The following is a 12,080-nucleotide window of genomic DNA, read 5'->3' on the forward strand; positions in this document are numbered from 1 at the left end:
TTTAAAACATATAAACATTCCATATCATTTTTTGGGAAAAATCACAGTATATAGATATATACGGAAAAACCAAAAGCCCACTCACTGGTATGTGGAAGGGTCGTAACCCCCTTGCCTCGAGTGATTGTGCTCGTCCTCGGGATAAGTCTCACCTATATGAGAAACAACTATAAAAACGTCAATTTAAAGCACATAACTAAAACTAGGTAAAAACTTCTCATACAATACTCAAATGGGGTGTGTGAATATACCAACGTGATCTACTTAACCTCACGAACATCCCATATTTTTAAAATAATTTTCCGACCTCCCACGCGCGGGCACGTGCCTGGCGCACGTGTGGTAACCCTAACGGCATTTGAGAATATTCCGTTAAAACTAACAAATTCCGTTAAAGTTAACCTGATGTCGTTAAGAATATTCCGTCCAAACTGACGGAATATTCCGTCTTCTTCTCCGGCACACCTCCCATGCCGTTGCCATCACTGGAAAACTGGAAAATTTTCAAACCTTCGTTTCTCACTCGTTTTTCAACCAAATTTCATGAAATTGGTACCAACATGAAGCTTACAACAAGTAGAACAAAACCTTACCACTTGCAAGCCCTGAAATTCACGGAATTTCGCCGTAGAAACTTCTCAAAATCCGGCCAAACCTACAACTCACGATCCCGACTTCCAAATTCTTCCAACGAACCACCTTGAGCTTTCTAAGGACCTCACTAAGCTTCTTACAAGCTTCAAATTCCCTGAAACACAACATTTCACGTGTGCATAAAACAGTGACCAAAACGGAGATTCCTGGTTCGACGTGAAATCGAAGGATTTCCTACTTGAAATTGGTATAGTTGAACTCGTATAGTCCTCACGAACACAAAGGTATAGTTTTCCACCTCGATCTGCAACGTTTTCATGGGTTTTGGGTCTTGTCCATACGAAGAAAGAGAAGAAAAGAGAGAGTCTTCAGGACAAAGAAGGTATACGGAAGAAGGTGATGGAGATGAGGATGCATGTGTGGCTCAGATGCAACCAACCAAGCCCTCAAAACAACCACACAAATGAAAAATAACCACTAGGGGCAAAAAACATCATTTCACACCTATGGTACAAATAATTCGGGACGGGCTGTCACATGTACTGCTATGAATTCCATGATGGAAAAGTCCGACGAGGACAAATGAGTGCTGCCATGGCTTCCACGATAAAGATAGGAGGATTTTGGGGCGGGGTTGACACAGAAAGGTTGGAGGAGAAGTGGGTGGCACCGACAGATGAGACAAGGTTACCGAAAGCGCTGGGGAGGACAAAGGTTTCTGACATTGAGACCATGGTAGAAGCGATGGGAATTGAAATTGCAGAAATTTTTTTTTTATCAAATCTCCAGAAATTGCAGAAAAGAAGAAGTCTAGAAATAAGGGGCATAAAATAATAGTTTAATAAAATAAAATGAAAGGAAAATAGTGCAATAAAATAATATTTAATTTGACATATCGGGTGGATGGTAAAATTTTGAAAAATGTCAAAATGCTACATAGGCTATCAAATTTAAATTTTATGTTTAAAATTTAACATCTCCTTTGGAGATGCTCTTAGGGGTGTTTGGATAGGTGTTGCAAGATCAAAATCTCTCGCCATACATTCTCTTAGTCCTCCTGGCAGAGAAGCTTGTGCTTAGGAGGTTCTGGGTCTTGTAGGGTAGGAAGAAAGGTTGGATAGGTGTTTCAGGTTTTGGGTCTTGTAGGGTAGGAAAAGAGGTCGAAATGACAATGAGTATAGGGAGGTGATATCGGAGGTGTTTCCGGTGTCTAGTGAACGGAGAAGAATGGATGAAAGGGAAACGAGGCTCGTGAGTTGTGCGTGCAAACTAGGAAAAAAGGCTAAAAAAATTCAAAAATAATTCCTAGTCGTAGGATACGTTGTGTACTGCTAGGATGAGTTGATCCCGACCAGATCCGGCTAGAATCCTGGTCCCATTTACAATTGAAGCGAAATCCACGTGGTTGGCGAGTCAGGTTGGACTCTCTTTAGGGGTAAGTTCAGCTAGCATTCCCTTCACATTACAATTAAGTTTATGCCCTATCCTAAAATATTTAGTTGAACTTGGTATATTTCCTCAAACATGTTATTTTTCTTTCAAACCTATGTTGAACCTGATATTTAATCTTAGTTTACCTATGGACTTTAGACCCTATAGTCTTAACCATTTTGCTTAGTTCCATCGCTCGAGACCCGCTAAGAGCACTTTAATTGTGGGTAATACCCATGTGGATAGGCTTCAATTTAAATCCAATCCCCCTCCTAAACCCCTCAAGCCCACCTTGGGCAATTGGGCTAAGGGAGCCTAAGCAACAAGTCAAGCGATAATCCAAGGCCCGAGAGCCTGGATGGATGTGGTGTTAGCCACGTCTTAAAAAAATTTACATCAGACGCGTGAGCAACAATGTGACTGGAGGCGTGTCACCGACAGGGCTTCAGACAATGGGGCCTACGTGGCAGCCCACTCATGTACCTTTGTTGTGGCTTCTTTCAGGCTGTTGGATTTCCAACAACTATTTTTTCTAGGGTGTTAGATTTCCAATGGTCAAAAAAATTTCACACTCTTACCACATCTGGATGATGTGGCACATTCTAGACTGTTGATTTCTAGATCAACAGTCCACATTTTCCAGCTTTAAAAAATGTAAAAAAATAAAATAAAAATAAGAAAAATAGACTGTTACCGTTGGGTCAAGTGTCGAAATCTGGACTATTGAATTTCTTAATCCAATGGTTTAGATTAATTAAGTTAATAAAAAAAAATTAAAAAAATATATAATCCAAAAAAATTTCAAAAAAAAATTAAAAGTTTTTAATTTTTTACCTTACCATTCTCTTTCACCTTACACCACATTTTCATATTTCCAAATACTTTCAACCACACTCCAACCTTTCTCTCAAAGTTTTCATATACTTTTGTTTGCAAAAAATGGGTAATCATGCAGGTGCGAATTGGTCAATTATTGAAGATATTCCGTTGTGTTCTAGCTAGGTTCAAGCTACTCATGATCCAATTAAGGGTATGAGATGAAGTTGTGAGAAATGTGGAAGAATATTCATTCCCTGTTTCTCTAGAAGATTGACAGCAGAAGAACAGAACAATCTCTCACAAGTCGTTGGAGAATACTCAACCAATCATTTACTTGTTGGAGAGATGCCTTGGCACAATCTAGTACTAATATTCGACGTGGTGAAAATTATGCGGATCAGGTAACAATATATTATTTATTTGTTTGTATTATGCCCAAATTTACATTAAACTTCAAGCACAAGCTTGGTACCATGCCAAAAACAAAACAACTCATTCAACCAGTGAGAATGTTGGAATATAGTTAAAGATTGTCCCAAATACAAAGTTGTGCATATCGATCCAAAAGTTGTCATGAACAACACCCATCTACACTCTACGCCAGATTACGACTCGCATGTTCATGAAAGCGACACATAACAAGTGCCAAGGGCGACCCCTGAAGAAGTGTTAGGGCTGACTCGTTATCTACTCGGGCCTTAAGGTAAGAAGGCTTCAAAGAAAAAAAGGAGTTCTTCTAGGAATGATTATGCAAAATATATGGAAGAACTTGCTCGTGAAGGAAAATTGACTTTGGCGTGGGAAGTGGCTAAATTTGATGTTGATAAGGTTAGAGATGAGGCAAAAGCTGCAGCTACTATGAGATTATTTCAAGCTAATGAGAGAGAAATAGCTACTTAGGCAAGAAAGAGAGATGCTTAGAGAAGAAATGAGGGCTCAACAAGATCGTGACATTATGAACACGCCTGTAGAAGAAATGTTTCCGAATTCTAAATATTTTGGAATTCTGAGAAAGGGGACGGGGTGCGAAGAAGGCGTCCAAGAGACAAAGGAGCAAGTGGAGATGGTCCTAGCACCACAAATTGGTTAGGTGATGGGTCCTAGCACCACAAATTGGTTAGGTGATGACTAGGGAATTTGTTGTAAAATTAGAACCCATAATTTTCCATTCATTTTAGGTTGTAATTTCGTATTATTTAATTTGGTACTTTATGTAATTTTGTATTTATTTAATTTAGTACTTTATGTAATTTCGTATTTATTTAATGTAGTACTTTATTTAAACTAAGAATATCTTTATTTAATTTGGTACTTTATTTAAACTAAGAGCATCTTTATTCAAACAACATAAACAAACCAAATAAATTTACATAAACACACCAAATAAAATTACAAAAACACACCAAATAAACCTCATAAAAGAACACACCAAATAAACTTAAAATAAACACACTAAATGAATTTAAAAAAACACCCCAAATAAAATTAAAAATCTTATCGAAATCTATTCTTAAAGATTCTAAACAAACAGTGACACGTGGGGTGACGTGATTGATTAAAAATCTATTGGAAATCTATGCTCAACGATTCTAAACAGGTAACAACACGTGACGAGACGAAATTGGATAAAAATATTACCGAAATCTATCACCAAAAATTGTACTTTCGGATAATGACACGTGGCATGACGAGATCGGTTAAAAATCTTATCTGAAATTACTAATAAAATTATTTTATTAAATAAAAAAATACTAATATTTAATACGAATTGTCTGAACTATTTAGTTTAGAGATGAAGATGCAATTATTGTTTATTAAAGACAATAACTATTCACTTGAGGGGATTGAATTGCCTATTGTCATGGGGAGCCTTTACACACTGGAACTGCTCTAAAGAAAAATTCCAGCTCATCTCAACACTTCTCAAGCAATAAACACATAAAAAAAAGGGTCAGTTAGTTTTTTTGCAAGTGGCCCTTTACCATATTGGTGGAAAGATGTTGTGCTCTTGCACGATGACGTGGTTCGAACCCCATCGATGTTTAATTTAATAAAATCTATCGTTTGACAAAAAAAAAGTTTTTTTTTTCACGTAAAAAAAGACAAATTAAAAAAAAAGTAAAACAACTTGTGATTTAATATCCAAGTGTTTTTACACATATGCTGTTTGAAACTCCCCATTTCCTGAATTTTTATAATAGTTTGGAACTCTATTTAAAATGGAGAAGCTGCCCATGAAGCTACAGATAGCCCAATATCGAAACCCAACAGATCTATTATCCATAAAGAGCACGGGGCACTATCGTCAACTGACTTGAAGGTGAGTGCGCACCCTCCGCCATGAGAAAACTCACATGTACTTCCCGCCTTGTATTTTCATACATTTTCAAACTGTGCATCTCTCTCTCTCACACACACACGCTCAGATTCGCCGTCGGCAGAAAAATTGATTGTGAAAATAGAATTCTGGAGGTCAGCAATCATCAACGCTGCACAAGCAGTAAGCTATTTGCCATGATTTGTTAGCTGTTTCGCTATTTTTGTAAATTTCTTTTTCTTCCATGTATTTTCTGGTTATCAGATTTTGAACTCCGGTTTTCACTTGTTTAATTTCATTTTTTGAATTTCGCACATTCGTAAATTTTCCATGTGTGGTATGATATGTCATCTGATTTCTGGGATTCAGAACCTAAAATGTTAAATTCTTCAAGGTTGTGAGCGCCTGAAACTTAATTTTCGGTGAATTAGGGTTTATGTCGTATCATTATCGTCTAATTCAGAAGCAATGAAATGATTTACTGGTGATTATTACCATTTATTGATTCTTTTCATGTTGGATGGCTGATTCGAATTCGTAGTTGGGTGGGTGGTTCTCCTCCAATGTTCTCACAGTCCTGTTTATCTTGTGTTTAACAAACTATGTTCAGTTTGGATAAGAAATCATGATGAAGTAATAATAAATCCCTACTTAATTTAATTACTTGTGTGTGTTCCCAAACAATATGAAAAAATTACCCATCCATCTTGGTGCTCTGTGTCTGATCTGAAATGAATTATCATGATATTGAGTTTCTATTAACTTCATTTCACAATTTTTTTTTTCTTCCTCAGCAAATAATATTCGCTTGCCCTGCCCCTACTCTTATGCAACTCTGTTTGTTTTTTGAGCTAAATTGCTTAGTCTACTGTCCAGGTCACAACTGCAGTTTTGCTGCCTCTTTGTTCTCAAACAATGGAGGTGGATACACGGCAATACTTACGAGATGTAAGCACTAACATTTTAATATGTTCTAGTTATATAGCTAATGACTGAGTTTCTCGAAAATTTCCAATTAACTTTTCAGTGTTCATCTTCTTATTTGGTACTTGGTGCATAAGCTTTTACAAAGCTCATTATACATATGCTATCGTTTACTCATGATTACTCATCTGTTAATTGTTAACATCTGTGTCGTCGGGCATAAGACCCATAGATGGCATTTTGGTTTTACTTTGTTTAGTAAATTGTTTGCATCTGGTTGTGCATAACTTAGTTGTTAAGATATTCCAGATTTCTGCAATCTGAATGTTGTTCCACCTGATAGGTCTTTCCCCTTTTGCTTGATGGTCTATTGGATTTATATTCATATCAATGTATAAAGGAAACAAGATGGTAGAGTGGAATTGGGATTATCCCCAAAGAACATGAATACTAGGAAGTTTCAGTCAGTATTGAAAACAAACAAAACTTATATGCTTAATCCCTCACCAAATATGTTTCAGGACCAAACAAGCAATTGTAGGAGTTTTGGAAGCATTAATCATCCATCTAGTCAATCGAGAAAGATATCAATTGGAGTTGTGGTAGATCCATCAACCAAGAAAAAGTCTGGAGTCACCAAGGAAGGTGAGGCTGTGGTGCCAAATGCAGAAAGGGTGACATATAACTTAGGCAATACCACAGAGGAAATAAGCAAGGAGCAAGAAGTCACAGCTGCCAAGAAAACAAAACAAGCTAAGGATCCAGAGCAGGTGAATTCCCCATGTATTAGTGCTGCATCATTCCACCAGAAAATGCATACTACAAATGCTGTTCTTCATGCAAAACAGTCTTCTGATTTGCCATCTGGTAGTGGGAAGCAGTACAAACAGGATGGAACAAGGAATGCACCTGTTACATATTCTGTTCCGTTTTCCGCAAACCAGACATCGTTATTCCAGTCTGATAGTAAGAAGCAGAAGAACTTTGATGGAGTTAGCCACAGAAAGAGGAGAGTGAAGGATGGATCAGTGGAACTTCAGGATTTCACATTTGCGACTGCACAGGAAGTCGTAATGACGGATAAGGATACACCAGTTAATAAAGCAGATGCAACAGATCAGGACGTGATAGTGGATAAAACAGATGCAACAGAAGGCAGGAGAACTGAAACTCTCAGAAAAAAGCTTTGGGAGATATTGGGAACTGTTTCTTCGCCTGATGGTCAGCATTCCAATTCTCAGCCTCCTGAGGTTGCTGATAATAATTTAAATCCACAGCCGGAATTTGATCAAATGGGTGCCACAGTTGTCAAGCCTAAGCATAACTCTGATATACCAGAGCAAAAATATGATGAGAAGGGTGATGCATTTATCAAACCCCGACAGAATTCAGATACTATAGAAATGGAATCTGAAAGTCCTGATAATATTGTCAGGAGACCTGTGACTCGTTCTTTGAGCCGAAAGAGAGGTCCAACCAAAAAACAGCAGGCAAGTGCAAAAAATGGTCCATCCTCTGGTTACAAACTGAAACATCAAGACAACAACATATTTTCCTTTGAACAAGAATGTTATAGGAAGCTACATGGCTCTTCTGCTGGTGGATCCTCAATGTCTATGCGGAAGAAGAGCGAGGACAAAAGTTTCAGAACCGAGTTGCATGGGATCTGCCTTCCTGAAAAGGATAAACCAACCAAGACTCAGAAAGAGATTAATAGGAGTGAGCCACAATCATCTGCTAAGCAAACAAGTTCTGTAGGTAAGAAAATAGGAGATTTTCATGGTTACCTACATGAGAATAAAAGAGAGTATCACGAACTGGAAAAAAATATTCAAGAGCAGGAAGTCTACCAATCACCACTCAAAAACAAGAAATTTAAGGTGGGTTTTGTCACTCCAGCAAATAAAGACCACGAGGAAGACAATGGCAATCCAACCTTGAGGAAAGCTGCCAATCCAGAAGAAGATGATCTAAGTCCTGCATTTGGAATTAAAACACCCGCGTCAACTTCTTCCCTTAGCTCAATCCCAAACTCAGACCAAATGGTAGATGCTAGTAGTCCTGCTGTAACAGAGAGGAGATTTACTGTCGGAGATATTCGAAGTTTCAGTACTTTCTGGACTCCAAAACAAGATTGTTGTGATAATGAACAAACAAAATCTTTTGTATCCTTTATTATTGAATGGTTCTGATCAGATACTTTCACAGTATACTACTCTCTGTTAAGTATTTTGTTTCTGCCTTCTGTATTTCTTTAATGAACTTCAGGATTCTGTAGAGGAACTCAAGGATTCGCCATTGAGAAAAACAACACCTGACATGGAAGAAAATGCTGCAGAAGATGGCCTTCTTTCATCACCATCTGAAGAGGGAGACTTGAGGAGTTGTGGAGAAGGTTCTCCTATTATCCAAGGACGCAACTGTATGTTCATCCAGACCCTTATCTAAACTGTAGGATAAATGCATTTTTGAAAAAACATTAACTGCTGAAGTTAAACTTGCTTGATTGGTTAAGCATCTTTTGATTTTAATTGTATGTTGTATGATGTAAGAAGCTGGATATGTTTCTTTCCCCCTGCCCCACATGGAAGAATGATAGCCACTTCGTTTACCTAACTGTTGTGTAGGTTTCTTAGAAATAGATACATTTGCTCCGGAAACTAGTACTGCTGAAAAACTAAATTCAAACTTATTCAGATGAAAGGCTTTGCAGCCCACAAAGCACCACATTTATTCAGTTAAATATTTCAGCTACCTCACCCGCTCTTAATCTGCAGTAATATTTTCATGTTGCAGGGACTGAAGAAGACAACTGGATAGAGGAACCTTCAGAGTATAATCAAGAGGATGGACTGGCTAGGTTTTTATTCTCTCTGTTCTGTGTGTTGTCATATGTGATTTGGTGCAGCATATGTACTAGCTTTCTATGTTTGCTATGCGTTTGTGATGTATGTGTTGCACTTGACAATGTTTCAGGGCTGTTGAATTGTTTACATTGGAATTAGTAAAACTTAAAACCAAAATGAAGTGCGCAACTCATAGGAAATCCTCTGAAATTTTGATCTCTGTTGCCGCGGAGGTACATATGCAGCTGCAAACCATTGAGTCTCAGATTCAAACAGACATGTAGGTACTTTCAACTGAGACGTTTGAGGTTTCCCTATTAATTTCAACAATCTCTAAGTTGTTTTGGATGATTTTCAGAGGAAAGCATACAAACCTCAGTAAATCAAAGAAAAAAAGGCTGGAAACAAGGTTTGAAGGTACTGAAAGTTGTATTTCTGATACTTTCAATTGATTATTATTATGTTTGGAATTAATTAATTTGAATCTAATAAGTAACTAATATTAAAATTATTTTTCCATCTCCAAATATTTATTTCCTTTCATTTTTCTGTTTAAGGGTGGTTGACAATTTTCTGACCAAGATGAACTGTACACACTCCTGTTACACACAGATATGTTTATGACATATGTGAAAAGAGTTATATTTAGATATCTTGATAATCACTTATTTCATTGATCATAATCACCCTTTCTTTAGTGGTTTCAATTATGTGATTATTTCCTCAAATTAAATTTGCTGGTTTTTCTGCAAAACTCGCCTGCATTGGGTGATTTTGCAAGTTTTACCAGGAAATTTGTTCCTTTTATCCCCTAAGTCGTGAGGTTGTTTGTTTGGCTATAAGACTATATGATATACCAATACCATAATAGGAAATAGGGCTCACTTGTTTTAATTTTACATGTTTTAAATTGCTTATGTTGAGAATATGAAGTCTGGCATCAAACATTCTAGGCCTTTCATCGTAATATGTAAAATCCTAGGCCGCCCTATCCATTGGTAACTGGTTTTGGTTGGAAGCTCCAACTTAACATGGTATCAAAACGGCAATTCATCTTGTCCCATGTCCAATTTGGCCACATGTGCTCAACTTCACCTAATATGTTAAACCACTTGTTTGACCCAATTAGTTTGCACATGAGGGTTTGTGTTGAGAATAAAGAATCTCACATCGGACATTATAATCGTTGTATCACAATAATTTAATTTACTTTTATCCATTTATTGGCTATTGGTATTAGATTGGATGGTCTAGCCTTCAACATTTAATATATTGGAAATCCATGAGTTATACTGAGTTGAAATTTTTTCACACTCCATATTTTCTTCTTGGAGGGAAGGCTTTATGGATATCACAATGTATATAATCAATTTAGCCCGCATGTGTAATAATCAATTTAGCCTGCGTGTGCCCGGAATTGGAATTTTTTCTCATTGAAGCTATGCCTGAAACCCCACCTTTTTTTTTTTATGCAGAGCAACAAGAAAAACTGAAAGTGATTTATGACAAGTTCAAGGAACAAGTCAATCAGCATCTTCAGGAATGCAGGAGCACACTTGAAGGGCTGGAAGTATACCAGACAGAGTTTAAGGGAACTGTTGATAAGCAAAGTATGGCAGCTTCTTTACATTTATTATCTCTGTATTATTTTCATGCGTCAATTCATTATGGAAATGTGTTTGTAAAGGTGTTATATCATGTCCATCGTGATTTTGCCTATCAATTATACTTTCAATAATCTAAATAATGGATATACAAGCTTCCCGATGATAGTTGAATATGGTGACATCTCCATAGTCACAGTAGTCAATGAATGCTGACAACATGCATTAAAGTTCCATGCATCTTATGCTTATATAGACTACATGCAATAAAATGGACACAAATCCAGCATTTCTTGGTATGATGATGATGAACTAAATAAGCAGCTAGATACTCTGTTTTCATGTCTGCATTGTGTTATACAGCAAAAATCATTCACGTGAACCCCAGACCGTACCTTGAAAGGCCTTTTTAGATGAGCTAAAAGTGTTTGTACTCTCATTGCAAACAAATAACATTCCAATCCTGGTACACTCTTTTGATTCTGTTTCACTTGCAGAAGCATCACACAGAAAGCTTCTCATGCAAGTGGAAGAAGCAATTGAGACCCAACTCAACGATGCCCAAAGAAAAATCCAAGTCACCCAAAGGGCAAGTTTTCCTTCTATCTATGTAAAATTTATTGTCGAGTTTTGTGCAATTATTTGCATAATGTAATCTAGACATTGTGTTGCATATTGTTGATTTTGCCTTTGGTTGTAGTACGTAGCTATAAACTTGTCATGCAGCATCTGTTTTGAGTATATATCTAGCTAGCTACTAGATCATTTCCACAATAATATACAGGTGGCTGGCTGAATATAATGGGTTGATACACTTTTCAGTGCGTGTAACTCAATGGACTTCGTGAGGAAAACCCTCAGTCTCAGGCTCATCCAACAGGGATTTAAGTTCTAAACTCCCTAGAAATCATTGACTTTGGACTGTGGAGTCATGGTCTTCGTAGTTGCATTAAGAACTTAAGATGTTTAAAAAAGTTGTCATCTTGTAATACTCAGTCTGTCATCTCCTCCAGCTCTTTTTACTTGGGATAATGCGTAGGTGTCTAGTATAGCTAACGTATTTCCTTGATCTCACCAATTGCAGATGGCGCGTGAAAAGATGCTCCAATTGAAACACGAACTGGCATTGTGTTTAAAAGACGGCATTCTAAGTTGATATACACAAACTGTGTACAGATCAGCTCACAGAAAGGTTTAGAACTAGACAGCCCCAGCCCCAAAGATTACTTCTTGCAGGCCTTGAAAGTAACCAAATGGCTTGGTCTATTGCAGTTCCTGCTTAGAAATATAACAGGGATCTAATTGAGTCTGTCTGTATTTGGTAATTGGTATGAATTATTCGATCCTCCGTTAAATGTGATTTCATGTAACGCATGAATATATATAGTTGAAGAATGAATATGATGTAGTAAAAGCATAGAGTAGGAGTAGGGGAAGGAAAACAAGAGAGATCCAGCCGGATTTCTTCGGTTCGTTCACAGGAAATTGAGATTAATCTCCTAATGCATATATGACTTTCTTTTTCCTCCCTTGAAAGAGCATATG

The 12,080-nt window shown here is 37.2% G+C and overlaps 1 protein-coding gene across 1 annotated transcript; it reads left to right on the forward strand.

Moving 5' to 3' along the window:
- The first annotated feature begins 1,176 nt into the window (after positions 1–1,176).
- On the forward strand, positions 1,177–11,964 carry LOC137707643 (meiosis-specific protein ASY3-like). Its single transcript, XM_068446557.1, has 10 exons — positions 1,177–1,329; positions 6,038–6,109; positions 6,607–8,250; positions 8,354–8,507; positions 8,882–8,945; positions 9,062–9,211; positions 9,290–9,348; positions 10,407–10,541; positions 11,033–11,124; positions 11,620–11,964. Exons 1-10 carry the CDS (start codon positions 1,177–1,179, stop codon positions 11,689–11,691), a joined length of 2,595 nt encoding a protein of 864 aa, XP_068302658.1. The 3' UTR covers positions 11,692–11,964.
- The last annotated feature ends 116 nt before the right edge of the window (positions 11,965–12,080 follow it).

Source organism: Pyrus communis, chromosome 11 (genome assembly GCF_963583255.1).
Source record: "Pyrus communis chromosome 11, drPyrComm1.1, whole genome shotgun sequence".
NCBI classification, from domain to species: domain Eukaryota; kingdom Viridiplantae; phylum Streptophyta; class Magnoliopsida; order Rosales; family Rosaceae; genus Pyrus; species Pyrus communis.